This window comes from Hakea prostrata, chromosome 10, assembly GCF_041222555.1.
Source record: "Hakea prostrata isolate BN-2017 chromosome 10, UWA_Hpros_2, whole genome shotgun sequence".
NCBI classification, from domain to species: domain Eukaryota; kingdom Viridiplantae; phylum Streptophyta; class Magnoliopsida; order Proteales; family Proteaceae; genus Hakea; species Hakea prostrata.
The window spans coordinates 9,136,978-9,153,916 of record NC_142609.1 but is presented as its reverse complement, the minus strand read 5'-3'; the positions used below and the strand labels follow the sequence as shown (position 1 = coordinate 9,153,916).

The 16,939-nt window shown below is 38.8% G+C and overlaps 1 protein-coding gene across 1 annotated transcript in view; it reads left to right on the top strand.

The window, feature by feature from the left end:
• The first annotated feature begins 247 nt into the window (after positions 1-247).
• The window catches only part of LOC149001821 (transcription repressor KAN1-like), a 33,421-nt gene continuing 16,729 nt past the window's right edge, over positions 248-16,939 (top strand). The window contains exons 1-4 of the mRNA XM_089136844.1: positions 248-1,928; positions 2,089-2,165; positions 2,700-2,745; positions 2,943-3,105. Of these exons, the coding sequence (XP_088992970.1) occupies positions 1,001-1,928; positions 2,089-2,165; positions 2,700-2,745; positions 2,943-3,105 (1,214 nt within the window). The 5' untranslated portion in view covers positions 248-1,000. The remainder of the gene's footprint in view (positions 1,929-2,088; positions 2,166-2,699; positions 2,746-2,942; positions 3,106-16,939) is intronic.

The following is a 16,939-nucleotide window of genomic DNA, read 5'->3' as shown; positions in this document are numbered from 1 at the left end:
TGGGAGGATGAAAGGGAATTAGAAGGTATGTGGAATTAGGGTTTACGATGTTAACAATTTGAAAGCAAACAAACAACCCTTTCAAACAACCCTTTGTGGGATGGGTCACTCAGGTCAATGCACTCCATTATTGCTTTGTCCTTCTCAATATCTCCCGAGAATCTATCACCATTAAAACTTGTTTATCCCACGAAATTTTGAAGAAACCAAAAACCACTTGAGAGTTTGAAACCCCAACCCACCTGATTGTGTAAAATTATTAAAAAAAGTCCATGAGTAAAATAAAAAGCAAACAACCAGAGAAAGAGAGAAAGTGATCAGAGAAGCGAAGACAGTGGGGGGAAAGGAATCACTTGGGAGTGTCTGTTTCTCTATCTTGTATTTTTTTATCCCGTCGTCTCCGGGGAAAGAAGTCCATGGTCCATTCTTTTGCTGCTTTGCGTGTTTTGACCATAGATCAATGGAGAAAAGGAAGGGAAGAGAGAGAGAAACAGAGACGCACAGACAGAGACTAGTTTGAGTGTCATTTTCTGCGATATAGTCTCGAGGAACGCAGACCCAAATCCATCCCTCTCCTTTCCATGCCTTTTTCAAATTTTTAATTCATCTTTCATTGCGTAACAACATACATATCCCATCTGTTTCCCTATCCGTCTTCTATCCCCTTCTTCGTCCCTCTATTTTCCTCTGTCGAGCATGTCTGTTTCTTAAAGAAGAAGAAGAGAAAAGACCAGAAGAATACTGTGCCTATCTGAAAATCGCTCTGCAATTCTCTTCTTCTTCTTCTTTCACTCTCTCTCTCTTAAATCTGAACTCCTCCTGAGCATACCCAGGCGCTCCTCCATCTCACTTTCTTCTCCCCTTGATAGAGTAAGGATAAGTAAGGAGGAGAAAGACCCACTTCATCAAAAGCTCAGATACCCAATTCAGTTTATCTTTGGAACTGGAAAAACAGTGGTTTTGTCTGAATCGAGCAAAAAAATTCCCCTTGGGGTCGACAATGTTTGTAGAGTCCTCTTCGATGTCAGCTCCTGATCTATCCTTGCACATTAGCCCACCTAATAGTGCTCCTTCCTCCATGTACAATAGCAACAGCAAGCCGGACAACAGGTTCGATCTTCGGCGACGACCGGAAGGTTTGAGGTCAAACGGTGATAGCTCATCAGTGAGAACAGATCCACACACACAGCTTTTACTGACAAATCCAAGAAATGGGTTGGAATCTGAGAACTGTTGGAGGAGAAACTTCATCAGAGGAAGTAAAGAAGATGAAATAGTAGAACTACATCAAGAGCAGCATCATCAGTTTCTTCACCATCTTAACAGCAGAAACCGACTCACTAATCAAGGTGCCTCACCACTTCATGATGTGTCAGAAGGCTTGAGACCGATCAAAGGGATTCCCATCTATCACAGCCGTTCATTCCCTTTTATGCCTTTAGAGCATTCAAGAGAGAACGATCCTTCAAAGATGTGTTCGTACCCAATGTCGTCTTCTTATCCTTCTTGGTCTTCGTCATCACCACCTTCTGCTTCTTCCTCTTGTTCTTCTGCTTCTACTTCTACTGGCTTTCTACCTGGAGGTTTGGATCCCATGGCAATCTTAAACTCTGGACCCAACTCCTCTTCTTCATCTCCAACAGCTTATCGGATAGCGGTGACTTCTTCTATGTTAAATGGATTTTCGTCGGATTCATTCAAATCTCAGCAACTACTGCACCATCAATACAACCTACACCAACACAACCTCCAGTATCCCCATCAGCAGTATGGTTTGGGGCCTTCAGAAGGTTCTCATGGAATGATTAGATCAAGATTCATGCCAAAGCTGCCGGCAAAGCGGAGTATGAGAGCGCCGCGTATGCGTTGGACAAGCACCCTTCATGCTCGCTTTGTTCACGCAGTGGAGCTCCTTGGCGGACATGAAAGTGAGCATTTTTACTGTCTTTACTGCTTAGTTCTTGATTTTTATCTAATTTTGTACTTTATAAAGGAAAAAGAACATTAGAGATCTTCGGTTTTTGTTTGTTTGTTTGTTTTTTTTTTTCTAAATATAATTAGTATCATAATTATTTGTTTGGTTTTCAGGGGCTACTCCAAAATCCGTTCTTGAGCTCATGGATGTCAAGGATCTCACATTAGCTCATGTGAAAAGTCATTTGCAGGTATTGTTAACTGCAAAACACCTTCCGTTTTTCTCCTTTCGTTCTCTCTCGGATACTCTCTTTCTCTTACCGGTCAGATCAAATCTATTAGTCTGGCACAGTATCCGATGAATGCTGAGGCTGAATGAATGAATGAACAGTCTGGTTTTGTTAGGCACGACAACTTCTTCTTTTAGAGAGATCCAGAGAAAGACAGAACGAGAGAGAGAGACTGCGTACGGGAATGATAAGGGGAAAAGTAGTCATCATTTCACAATAATACAGATCATTACTGATCCTTACCAAACATCAACCTCGTGGTTAATGAAGAAAAACAAAAAATAAAAAAAGCACAGAGAGAGAGAGGAAACCATCTGATTCGGTTTGGGAATGGCTTTTTCCTGATTTCTTTGTTTATTGTTATTTCTATTTCTTTTGGGGAAACGAGGGCTCTTTGGCCTTTCCATTTTTATTTCTTATTTTTTTAACCCTCGTTAACTGGTTCGCTTTTCTTTCATTTTCACTTATTACTTTTGTTATACTTTGCCTTTGCAGATGTATCGAACTGTTAAGACTACTGACAAACCTGCAGCTTCCTCAGGTAATTCGTATTGTTTAGCCTTCACCTTGTTTTAGCAGCCTTATCTCTTCTCTCCTCCTCTATTTCTTTCCATTTTGAGATCCTTTCTCTTCTTCTTCTTCTCTCTCTGTGGTACCTAACCACACACATACACAAAAACAAATCTCTCTTTCTCTGACCTTATTACAAGAATTTATCTTTTCCGTTTTCTCTTGCAGGTCAATCAGATGGGTCTGGAGAAGAAGATATCATGCCAGCGTCGGGTGATCTTAGTTTACCACGATTAATTGATCATCAAGGAGGAGCATCAGATGGATCTATACACAGAGACACAGATTACCCATCTACAACCACCACCACTTTATGGAGTAACTCTTCAAGGTAGTCATCCCTCTTTCTCTCTCTCTCTCTCTCTCTCTCTCTCTCTCTCTCTCTCTCTCTCTCTCTCTCTCTCTCTCCCTCAGAACCCAGATGCTCTTTGTGCACGTGCTCTTTTACTTACAGATATATTGATGAATGCTTCTCCTTTTCCCTTTGCATGGGTAAGCTTGGCTTAGAAATGCAGCCCATGTCTATATATCTTCAGTTTGTGAAGAATAAAAGATCTCTTCTGGCAGCCTTTGCTTTTCCAGTTTCTCTTTAATTATCTTTCTTTTTCAAGTTTCTATGGAGAATAGCTTCCATACACATAAAAGCAAAACACATACAACATAAAGGGTTTCCCAACATAAAACGTTCTGATTGAAGAAAAGAAAGGAACCTGAAACGCTTTTCTCTTCTTCTCCTTTTAGCTAGCTGTTAATATCTACATATATTTTAACCAAAAAAAATATATATCTACATATATATTTTAGTACTCTAACAAGGTTCTTATTCTCTTCACGAGGAGATTGCATATATAACCAAAAAGACCTATCCCTTGATTTCCATTGCTCCCTTTCTTTACTATATTATAATTATTGCACGTTGTCACGTAGGATCTCATGAATTGTATAGTAAAAAGTTATGACCTAGATCACTTTGATAAAATATATTAACCTGGGGATTAGATTATCATACTGTTTTGATTCTTGAAGTACAGTTTACACCAAGATATTCCTTAATCACAATATTATATAGAAGATTGCTGTACTGAAATCATATTTAAGATCTCTCAGGTGGAAGATCTCCTCCTGTTATAGGGAATCTAATCCAACTGCAGATTTCCTTGTTAAGAAAGGCATCAAATCTGGGCTACTTTAGTGTATTTGCGTTCTAACATTAAGAGTGTGAGAATAAGAGGGATATTCTGATATTAGCTAATTTGTTAACCTCTTCAATAGTAAGTATCTTTACAATTTTTGTTTGATAGTGGATTGGATCCTGCAATTTGGTATATATACAATGGAAACTAAATGAATTTGTTTGGGCTATTGGCATTTTTCCAGATACGTTTGATTAAGATTTCTGGATCTCTATCTCTATTATTTTCCTATTTTATGAGCTCTACTTTCTTTTATAGTTCAGCTAATTATGATATAAAGTACAACAATAATGATAACAAGATGCCTGCTCCCAACTTCATGGGTCAATACATGAATATTTGTCTTTCAATGAGGTGATATTAGATACAAGACCTAAGCTATGCATATTCTTTCTTGTCACTCCTCTTAAGGTAATCTTAGGTTAGCCCTAGCTCTTCTAATTCCTTCAATCTTGATCAGATTGCTTCTCCTCATAGGGGCATTGACAGGCCTCTGTTGAATGTAGTTGTGCCACATCAAATAATTTTCTTGTAGCTTATCATTTGTCGGAGCTACACCCAGATCAATTCTAATATGATCTTTCCTTATCTTATATTCTTAATAGTTTTGTCATTTATCCATCTTAACATCTTCATTTCTACTATATTGAGTCTATCTATATAATACTTATTATTATTTTTTTGGTAGAACTATATAATATTTATTAATAGCCCAACACTTTGCACCATACATTATAATTGGTTGTATTATAATATAGAGTGCCGTGGAATATTTAGCCTTTTATTTACTTTTCTTTTCTGCTTCAATAGAATTACTCAAATCAAATAGGTACCTTTAGCCGTGTTTAACTAATAATTGAAAGGAAACCATAAATTGCGTAGAAAGGGAAAGGTTAATATTACTAAAAAATCTCTATTCAAACAATTGGAGGGTCGAACGTAGCAAATATATCATTAACAAACAGAAACGGCTTCTTTTGAAGGACAAAGTAGCAATAAAAAAGTATACATTCATATAATCTCTTTTTATCGTCTCTTCCAACTCAGATTTCTTCAAGGGAATTAATATGTATTCTACTACTGCCCATTTTCATTGCATTCCTTGAGGAGAGGTGGATTAGGAACACTTTTAGGGGTTGGTCTGTAGAAAATATGATTTCACTTGATTATAGTAATTATACACTGTAAATACAAGACTTAGATGTACAAATACAAGAATACAAAGAATAAATTATATCTACATATAAGGTGGCTTATCCTTACATGCCCCTACAAGTGAAGAACGCCTTGGACAGCAAGCTTGTCATGTAGGAAGAGAAACCGAGGCCTAAACAGTTCCTTGGTTAAGGCATCGCAACCTGAACAGCTGTAGAGACAAAGCGAAGAGAGACATTTGCTAGACGCAAGTTCATACACATAATGAAAATCTAGTTGCAAATGTTTAGTGTGTGGGAGTAGAAAATAGAATTCATCGTGAGTAACGTAGCACTCAGATTATCACAAAGGATTGTAGAAGCAGTCGGCAAGAAGACTTCCGTTACAGTAAGAAGGGATCTAATCCATATAATTTCAGTTGTAATAGAGGGAATAGCACAGTATTCCGCCTGCTCCATTGAAGGCCGTGATACCGTACATCGCCTACAAGAGCTCCAAGAGATCATGAGTAGGAGAGAACAAGGCGTACTTTTACCGGCTAAACTATATGACTAGATGTCTCAAAATCAAATCCTGTCCTCTGGTGATCTAATAGCAACCAAGCGCAGCTTTATAACATGGGATGGTTCCATCTGATATTCGTTTAATACGAAAGACCCATTTGCAGTCCACAACACTGATGAGGAGAGCGGGAACTAAGGTCCAAGTGCCATTCTGGGATAATGCAATCAACACAAGAGATTGCAGAAGGCATTTTGATAATTTCGTCAGAGAAAACAAACTGATACCATTTAGAGAATGTGATTTCAATTGATTATTACAGACTCAGATTACAGTGTTTATAGACAGCTGTAAGTACAAGACTTAGATGTACCAATACAAGAATACAAAGAATACAGTATGTCTACGTATATAGTGGTTTATCCTTCACATGGTCCAGTTAAAACTGTAACAGTAAGGTAGCTTTTGGAGTTACCATTTGTCACCTTTGGATGGAACAGAACCTAGAATTAAGCTACAAGATCCAGAATGACTTAATTTACTTTCTTCCCTCAACTCCTCGCCCTACTTCCCTAACCAAGCATAAAATTCCCAAGGCTACACGAAAGAAATACTTGACATTGGGAAGTACAGGCCATTTCAAAGTTTGTCTTGACTTGAATTTGAAAAGAATAAAAGAACGAAAGAGAGTTTCATCTTCAGTACTCATGGTTGTAATCTAGCTTTGATTGTATTCTCTTCCTCATGCAGACAAGAATATCAAGGGGCGTAACAATTGGATTACTTTTCCTCTTTCGTGTAAGCCAAACTTTTTACCTTCCCTCCTTCCCAGATTTGAGCAATATATATATATATATTCTCTTAAAAGGCTGCTTCTTCACTTTTTATTCCCAAGTATTTTCTTATATTCAACTTCCTAATTGGTTCAAGAATTCTTGGACACAGAATAACTGACTTGAGATAATTTCTCTCGATAAAGATAGGGAGAAAGAATTTTAAGAGAACAAAAAATTGATTTGAAATTTATTCTCAAGGTCGTTCTTCCTAAACGAATATAGGGTAGGCTTGTTGGCGCAACAAGGTAATGGTATAACCACTCACAAACAGTTGTATATAATTCTCACAAGAAGGAGGTTTAAAAAAACACTACAACAAAGAAACACTCTTCTAATTTGAAAAATGAAAGCTTACAAAAGACGTGCTACGACACTTTTTCTCTCCACTATTAACTCTCTCTCTCTTCAATCTCTTTCTGCTCATGTGTATCAAAGGTGTTTCTACACTTGCTTCTTCTCTTACTCTCCGTCTCTCCTTCCACTAGCTCTCTTTCTTCTATTCTCTAATTTTCACGCACATACTTTCACAATAGCAGTTCCATTCTATTTATAAGATTCTTAACCAACTCTATCTTCTACTGCCTCTGATCTTTCCTCAAGCTTCTACTATGTTTCTGAACCGACTTTGTTGCTCAACCGCCTATGCATCTTCTACAATCCTCTTGAAGATTCTGCAGCATTCTACTATCTTCATCAAGCTTCTGAACTGAACCGACTTCATCTCTTCAACCGCCTCTGCATCTTCTACCTTCTAGTCTTTGCTTTGCCGACCTTCCAAGTCAGTGTTTGACTTCAACACTCCCCCTCAAACTCAACATGTCATGCCGAGTTGTGCTTTTAATCTCTTGAACACTTCAGTCTTGAGTGGCTTTGTAAAAATATTTGCAATTTGATCTTCAGTTTGACAGTATGCCAGCTTCACATTGTTGTCTTTCACATGCTGTCGTATAAAATGGTACTTCGTGTCAATGTGCTTAGTTCTGCTGTGGGCCACTGGATTCTTCACGAGAAAGAGTGCTGACTTATTGTCAATGTATATGGTTGTAGGATCCTTTTGTGGATGATGCATCTCTTGCATAAGATTCCTCAACCATATTGCTTGGCATGTACATAATGCTGCTGCAATATATTCTACTTCACATGATGAAAGCGCCATAGTTGATTGCTTCTTTGATGACCATGAAACTGCTACAGATCCAATAAGAAATACATACCCTGAAGTACTTTTTCTTGTATCTAGGTCTCACCCATAATCACTGTCGGTGTAGCCAACTAGTCTTGGATTATTTGACTGGGTATAGAACAGACCTTGAGAAGTTGTACCTCTTATGTACCTTAGAATCCTCTTTGCTGTGATGAAGTGACATTGCTTTGGTTCTTCCATGTATCTGCTAACAACACCTACTATATACATGATGTTTGATCTTGTGATAGTTAAGTACCTTAGGCTTCCAATCAGGCTTCTATAGAAAGTAGGATTGACATGCTCTTCTTCTGAATCACGTCTCAGCTTCACATTTGTATCTGCTGGTGTTTCTATTGCCTTGCAATGATCCATCTTGAACTTCTTGAGTACTTGTTCTGCATACTTCTTCTGTGAAATGAAGATTCCTTCATCTGCTTGCGTTACCTCTATTCCAAGAAAACATGACATCTTTCCAATATCTGTCATCTAAAATTCTCGTGTCATGGCTTTCTTAAAGTCTTCGAACATACTTGGATTATTTCCTGTGAAAATCATGTCATTCACATAGAGACAAATGAACATGATATCTCCATCTCCATTTATCTTTGTATATAAGGTGTGTTCATATGGACTCTTTGTGAAGCCGTTCTGCTGGAAATATGCATCAACCCTCATGTTCCAAGTCCTTGGTGCTTGCTTTAAGCCATACAATGCTTTCCTTAGCTTGTATATTTTATCTTCTTGGCCTTTCTTCACATATCCTTAGGGTTGCTCAATGTATACTTCTTCTTCCAGGTATCCATTGAGAAAAGCTGATTTTACATCCATCTGATAGATTCTCCACTTGTTCTGAGCTGCCAAAGCAATCAGAAGTCTAATGGTGTCAATCCTTGCAACTGGTGCAAATACTTCATCATAATCAATACCTTGTTGTTGCTTGTAGCCTTTTGCAACAAGTCTTGCCTTGTTTTTCTCAACTTTTCCTTCTTGATTTGTCTTCGTCTTATACACCCACTTTACTCCAATTGTCTTGTGTCCTTTTAGCAAATCAGTGAGCTCCCATGTATCATTTTTCTTGATGGCTTCTATTTCTTCATCCATGGCTTTTTGCCATTTCTTTTCACGAGCAACTTCTTTATATGTGATTGGATCACATTCTGCTAAAAGGCAAAACAATGTAAAATCATCTATCATTTGTATTGGTTCAGAAGTGTTGTAGATATCACTAAGGCTTCGTGTTCTTGTAAGAGCTTCTGTTGAGGAGCTACTGCTGTCTGGAGTTATTGGAACTGGACATGGTGGAGGAGTCTAACTTGGATCTTCATTCTGCGTCGGTGCTTGTTCTTGAAGAGCTTCTTCATTTTCCAAAAATGTTCCTTTGACATTCTTTTCTTCTTCTTCTGTCCACTTCCAATGATCTGCTTCATCAAAATCAACATCTCTTGAGATTATAAGTTTCTTGCTAATTGGGTTGTAGAGTCTGTAGGCTTTTGTTCTTGCATCATAGCCTATGAAAATATGCTTTTCTCCTCTATCATCTAGCTTTCTCCTTTTTTGCTCTAGCACATGTGCATATGCAATGCATCCAAAGATTTTGAAATGACTAACACTGGGTTTGTACCCGGTCCATGCTTCAAAAGGTGTCTTGAACTTGACTCTTTTAGTTGGGCATCTGTTAAGTAGATAAACAACAAATGCTACAGCTTCAACCCAAAAGACTTTAAGTAGATTCTTACCTTTCAAGATGCTTCTCACCATGTCGAGAATTGTGTTATTCTTCTGTTCTGCGATTCCATTTTGTTGTGGAGTATAAGCAGCTGTGAGCTGGTGCAAGATATCATTCTCTTTGCAAAAATTTTCAAATTATCTTGAAGTATACTCACCTCCTCTATCTAATCTGAGAGTCTTGATATGATAGCCACTTTGCTTTTCAATCAGTGCTTTAAACTCTTTAAATTTGTCTAAAGCATCTGATTTTTCTTTAATGAAATATACCCAAATACTACGGCTAAAATCATCAATAAAGGTAATAAAGTACCTGTGACCTCCAAGTGATGCAACCTCAAGTGGTCAAACTATATAACTGTGAATCAGCTGCAAAAGCTTTGTTGCTCTTCTTGACTTTCCAACTTCAAAGCTTTTTCTGTATGACTTTCCTCGAATGCATCCTTCACAGATTTGATTTGGATGATCAATCTTTGGTAAACCATTCACCATCTTTGATTTCCACAGTAATTTTAAGCCGTTGAAGCCAAGATGCCCAAACCACAAATGCCATAACCATGAGTCATTCTTAATGATGAAGTTTAGGCACTTTACCTTTTCTTCTTTGATGTCCAAAGTAAATAGTCTATTCTTAGACATCTTTACTCTTGCAATCAAATCTCCAACCTTGTTCATAATAGTGAGTGTGAAATTCTAGAGATAGATCTCATACCCTTTTCTAGGAGTTGTCCAAGACTTATTATGTTGCTTTGTAGTCCTGGAACATAATAGACATCTGTGATGAACTTGTGGTCTCCATTCTTCGCCTGGATCATTATCTTGCATTTTCCTTTGACTGGAATCTTAGATGAATCACCAAACATGACTTCTCCTTGGACTGTCTCGTTCAATTCTGTAAAATATTCCTTGATGCCACACATGTGATTACTTGCGCCGGTGTCAAGGAACCAGGTATGCTCCTGTTCTTTTCCATCTCCTCTATAGGTCAGCAACACTGTGGATTGATCATTCACCACTTCTTTAGCAAGGTGAGTCTTTTCTTCAATCTTTGGTTCAAGCTTTTCCTGGCACTCATAGCTGAGATGACCATACCTCTTACAATTATAGCATTGATATTGGGATCTTTCATTTCTTTGAGAATAAGAACCACGTCCTCTTGATCTCCAACCTCGACCTCTTATATTGGATCGTCCTCGATCATAATTATTTTGTTCTCTCCATCCTCCACGTCCACCATAATTGCTATAGTTGCTGCCTTTGAATATTTCTCGTCCGCGACTGCTTCGTCCACGATTTCCTAGTCCTCGTCCTTGATTTCTGCTACTTGAACCTTCATCTTTTATGGATAATTTACTCTGTAGAGCTTGATCCAAACTTTCACCAAGATTTTTATTTCTATTTATCCTTTTCTCGTGAGCTTGGAGAGAACCCATAAGCTCATCAATAGAGATTGTGGATGGATCCTTAGATTCCTCAATCGCCACCACAATATGTTCAAATTTTGGAACAAGGGATCTAAGGATCTTTTCCATAATCCGGACATCATCTAATATTTCTCCATTTCTCTTCATTTGATTACTAATAATTTGAACTCGACTAAAGTAATCAAAAATAGACTCAAATGTACTCATTCTAAGAGTTTCAAATTCAGCTTTTAGAGCTTGAAGGCGTACCTTTTTTGCTTTATCCACGCCTTGATAGGATTTCTGCAGAATATCCCATGCCTGCTTTGCTGATATGACATTTGAAATCTTTTCGAACACTGATTCGTCAACACCTTGATAAATGAGAAATAGAGTTTTCTTGTCTTTCCTTCTTAAATCCTTCAACGTACTTTTTTGTGCATCGGATAGGGCTACTTCTGCAGCTGATTCTGTATAGCCTTCATCGACAATCTCCCACAGATCTTAAGATCCAAGCAGTACCTTCATCTGAATGCTCCAATTATCATAATTGGATTTTGATAATTTAGGAATCTGAGGCTGGATCATATTCGCCATCCCATATCAAGTTGATGCTTCAGATCAACTAGAATCGAACAAGGCTCTGATACCACGTGTTGGCGCACAACAAGGTGATGGTATAACCACTCACAAACAGTTGTATATAATTCTCACAAGAAGGAGGTTTAGAAAAACACTACAACAAAGAAACACTCTTCTAATTTAAAAAAGGAAAGCTTACAAAAGACGTGCTACAACACTTTTTCTCTCCACTATTAACTCTCTCTCTCTTCAATCTCTTTCTGCTCACGTGTATCAAAGGTGTTTCTACACCTGCTTCTTCTCTTACTCTCCTTCTCTCCTTCCACTAGCTCTCCTCACGCATACTTTCACAATAGCAATTCCATTCTATTTATAAGATTCTTAACCGACTGTTTCATCTGAAACAGTCGGTTTACTTTGAGCCAACTCTATCTTCTACCGCCTCTGATTTTTCCTCAAGCTTCTACTATGTTTCTGAACCGACTTTGTTGCTCAATTGCCTCTGCATCTTCTACAATCCTCTTGAAGATTCTGCAGCATTATACTATCTTCATCAAGCTTCTGAACTGAACCGACTTCATCTCTTCAACCGCCTCAGCATCTTCTACCTTCTAGTCTTTGCTTTGCCAACCTTCCAAGTTGGTGTTTGACTTCAACAAGGCTATAGGCTTTTAGGAGCTCAATGCATAGCAAAAGTAAGACCCCTAGTAGATTTGTTTAAAGTGACACTATTACAATAGGGCCCAAAGTTACTTTCACCATGTTGCCGTTCAACATTTTAATTCATGCTCTATAGTTGAACGTAAACATGCACTTTCACATTCAAGTATATCGTTAGAAAAAATGTTCTCGGAGGGAAGAGTGCACCGCACCACAGGCACCTAGACACAAAAAGGATGACGATATGATTGACATGTCATATGAAGGAAGAAAATTCCGCCACATATGATACGAACATAGGTGCTCTTATAAGTCTTCGAGTGTAGTGGGGCCATGCATCTTTGGAGATTTGACAACCAATAATATTCAGAAAAATTACATGATTAGCCACTTTTAGGTTCTCTTTCAAAACTAGCCACTCAATGTTTCAATGAACTAAAATGAATAAAAAAGTTAAGGTTTACAAAAATAGCCAAAACAATATCCTTTCCTCCTTTTGGACAATGTTACCCCTAAGACTAACCCTCCACTCCCCCCATCAGGCAAAGATATGTCCCGGTAATCCTCTTGTGTCACCATTGATTGGAGACCACCACTGATCAGAGACCATCCTCTCTCGTTATCCCTTATCCTCATCTTTTCAACTGAAGATCATTTCATTTTCTTCCTGACACCCTAACAAATAAACCCCAACTGCTCCTTCCTCTTTTCATTTTTTTTTTTTTTTTTTTGCCATGATCAAAGACTCCGTTCCCCTATTATTTTCTCATAAGTTCCACAATGAAAACACTAAAATAGCAGAGATTCTCTTTGAATCAATTTGGGAAATGGACTAGATCACCCTTCAATTGAGTCTCTTTGTTTTTTGTTCCGCTAACTTCAGTTAGAAAGGTTATTTCACCTCCCCCTTCAACATAGTCAGTTGTTGTAGTGGTGGCATCAAGCATGATGCCGTTGCCTCTACCCAACTTTCAGAGAAATTAATGATAAAATTTGGACATCTTCCAATGTTTGCTAGCTTCTCTTTTATTCTCCATTTCTTGATTTGTTAGGTGAGAAATTATGTTGATTCAATATTTGATTTTACTTTGTATCATTTAAGGTACTTGGAGAGGCTAGGGTTCGAGACTTGGACTGTATTTAAGATATTCGATTCTTGGTGGTAATTGCAGGTCAGAAACTAAGGAATGATAGACACTACATATTGTTGTCTCTATAAACCAAAACTTAATATTGTTTGAAATATGATACTCTTCAGAGAAGAAGACAAACTAACAAGAGGCTATATACATGGAAAGAAAGAAGAAGCAGAAGGTGGATTGGAAATAAAGACATAGGTGTTGTAGTTGAAAGCAAATATGCAAATTAAGGAGGAAGACCAGGGAAGGACTGGGTTTTTCGGTTTGGTCCGATTTATCAGGAAGGCGAGATGTGATGATTGGGGAAGTGGTCGACCAGAAAAAATGCAGAAAACATAAAATAATTAAAAAAAGGAAATTGGACATGTTGGAATTTATTAATATAATTAATAAATTAGTTGCCCAAGGGCTAGCACCGTGCTTTTCCTTCCCCACTTTCTCTATTAGTATCCTCCCCCAGTTCGAATCCCTCTCCATCCGCGAGGTCATAAGTCTGGAAACTCACAATTAGGGCGGTTACAGAATATAGGTTATATATTTATAACCACCGCATTAGTGATAGGGTGTGATTCATTCGTACGAGATTTCTTCCAGAAAAGAGGCGGCTCCATCTTTCTCTCTCTCTCTCCTAGAATCGCTGGCTTGGAGGTTTCCTTCCTTGCTTTAGATCTTCTTTCATCTTTTATTCCACAGGCATTTGGGTTGTGGAAATACTTCCCTTTCCTTGTGATTGTGGAATCATTCAGGTAGAGATTTGGTGGTGGAACGAGAACGTGGATCCAAATTTACTTCCGCTGCGAATACTTCACAAAAGAGAAAGCGAATCTAGGTAAGGAATCTTTCCCCCATCAATTAATTGAATTGAACTATTTTGGAGTATTACCAACATTGGCATCAGAGCCATTGGTTCCCACGGTTCTTTGTTCCTCCCCATTGTTTAATTTCAATGAATGGATCCAATGGGAGGATCAAGGGTTTATTGAAACCCGCAAAGAATCCAGGGTTTAATACGAAACCCATGGGAGAATTGATAGGGTTTTTTTGGAAACCCTTATTTTTTAGTTCGGATCCGAGTGGGAGGATCCTTGTGATTTTCCCTAATGAAGATTTGCATGAATTAATAATCCATGATGATAATTTTTGTTTAAGATTTAATGTTGGATTTTTTTTCATGTGTTTTTAGATGATTTTTTGAAAAAATAAACATGATTTTCTGTTTTTTTGAGAAAAAAAATATTATTTTTGTTAAATGGGGAATTGACGTCCGTGTACTAGACGGATTCTGAGACGGTGAGCCGTCTCAAAATCCGTCTGGTCACATAAGCCAGACGGACTCTTAGACGGTGCGCCGTCTCAGAATTTGTCTGGTCACAGAAGCCAGACAAACTCTCAGACGGTACGTCGTCTCAAAATCCGTCTGGTCACCGAATGCCAGACGGATTGTCCGTCTGGTGAGACGGTAGTTTTCTGGGGAGATGGACTCCCAGACAGAGAGCCGTCTCAGACGGATTGTCAGATGGTGATCCGTCTGAGTTTTTTGTCCAGTTTTGAATGTGTTTCTATTTACTGGACATCCATGGCTCACAATCTATGTGATGTTTGAGCATTGAGGGCCTAGTGGGAGCTAATGAGGTAGAAGTGTTCTGTGTGAACCACCTGGAAAAATACTAAACCGTTCGGGGTGAAGTTGAAAAATTGAAGAGTTCTGGTTTCATCGAACCAATTGAATGCCCAATCTGGCTGGCCAACGTGGTGATGGTCAAAAAGGCAAACAGGAAGTGGAGGATGTGTACAGATTACACAGATCTCAACAAGGTTTGCCCTAAAGATTGTTATCCGTTGCTCAGGATCAATCTCTTGATAGATGCAACTGCAGGCTATGAAACATTGAGTTTCATGGATGCCTACTCAGGATATAATCAGATCCTCATGAACAAGGAGGACGAAAATTTTACGGCTTTCATGACTGATCGTAAAAGTTTTTATTATAAAGTCATGCCATTCAGCCTGAAGAATGCAGGAGCTACTTATCAAAGGGCCGTCAACAAAATTTTCAAGGACTTGATCGGGAAGAATGTCGAAGCTTATGTTGACGATATGCTAGTAAAGAGCATTGCAAGGACGAAACATATTGAAGATTTAACAGAGGTATTTTCAGTATTGCAAAAATACCAGATGAAGCTGAATCCGGAGAAATGTGCCTTCGGAGTTTCGTCAGGCAAATTCTTGGGCTTCATTGTATCACAAAGGGGTATTGAGGCTAACCCAGCCAAAATACAAACTTTGATTGATATGGAAGCCCCCAAAACTGTCCGGGAGGTGCAATGTTTAACGGGGAGAGTAGCCACTTTAAACCGTTTCATCTCACAGTTAGGAGAAAAGTGTCTACCTTTTTTCAAGGCATTCAAAGATTTGAGGGGCAGTAAGGAGGCAAAATGGACCAAGGACTGTCAAAAAGCTTTTGAAGAACTGAAGGAGACGTTGGGGAGACCACCGCTATTATCTCAACCCGAGAAGGGAGAAATCTTGCAGCTATATTTAGCAACATCCCCTTCGGCAATCAGCGCAGTACTCGTTCGGGAAACGGACAAGAAGCAATGGCCAATTTATTATGTCAGCCACGTACTACTTGACGCGGAGACACGGTATTCTCATATCGAGAAGCAGGCTCTAGCTCTTATGATAGCGGCTAGGAAACTATGGCCATATTTTCAGGCTCATTCAATCGAGGTATTTACTACTTTTCCCCTTAGTAAAGTTCTTCGTAAACCTGATTTGTCTGGAAGAATGGTGGCATGGTCGGTTGAACTCAGCGAGTTCCAAGTAAGCTTTAAGCCTCAAACGGCAATCAAAGCTCAAGCACTAGCCGACTTTGTAGTGCTGCACCCATGGAAGAAGTTACCGAACCCACTATCCCGACAGTGTGGGAGGTATATGTGGATGGTTCGAGTAACAAGGATGGAGCAGGGGCTGGAATTCTCCTGAAGAGTCCGGCGGGATTTATTATTCGATATGCATTAAGATTTGCATTCGAGGCAAGTAATAATGAGGCAGAGTACGAGGCCCTAACATCTGGACTTAAACTTGCAAAAGCATTGGCGATAGCAAATGTAACTATTTATAGTGACTCCCAGCTTATTGTCAACCAAGTACAAGGGGAGTATGGCGTTAAAGAACCACGGTTACAGAAATACCAAGAGATTGTGCAAGCATTGGAGAAAGAGTTCAGGAATCTGAAAGTATGTCAGATTTCAAGAAAAGAAAATACAATGGCAAATGAGCTATCCCGATTAGCCAATGCTAAAGAAAAAAATTTAGACCCTTTGGTCTACATAGAAGAGATAACATTTCCAAGTTATCACGAGAAGAAAATTTCCTATATTGAAGCGGAGCGTTGCTGGATGGATCCAATAGTCGAATATCTGAGAGATGATAAACTACCAGAGGATCCGAAAGAGGTGAGATTAATCAAAGTGCGATCAGCGCGATTCATTATACAAAATGGAAGGCTTTACAGAAGATCTTATTCTGGACCCCTCCTGAGATGTTTGGGTCCCGAGGGATCAGAATCAGCTCTGGCTGAGGTGCATGAAGGAATTTGTGGTGCTCACATGGGCGGTCGAGCCCTGGCACACAAAATTCTAAGGCTTGGGTTGTCTTGACCTAAGCTCCAACAAGTTGCTATGGAATATGTTCGCCGGTGTAGCAATTGTCAAATCCACGCTACAGTATCTAAAAGCCCAGCTGAAACCATGACTTCAATTTTAGATCCCATCCCTTTTGCG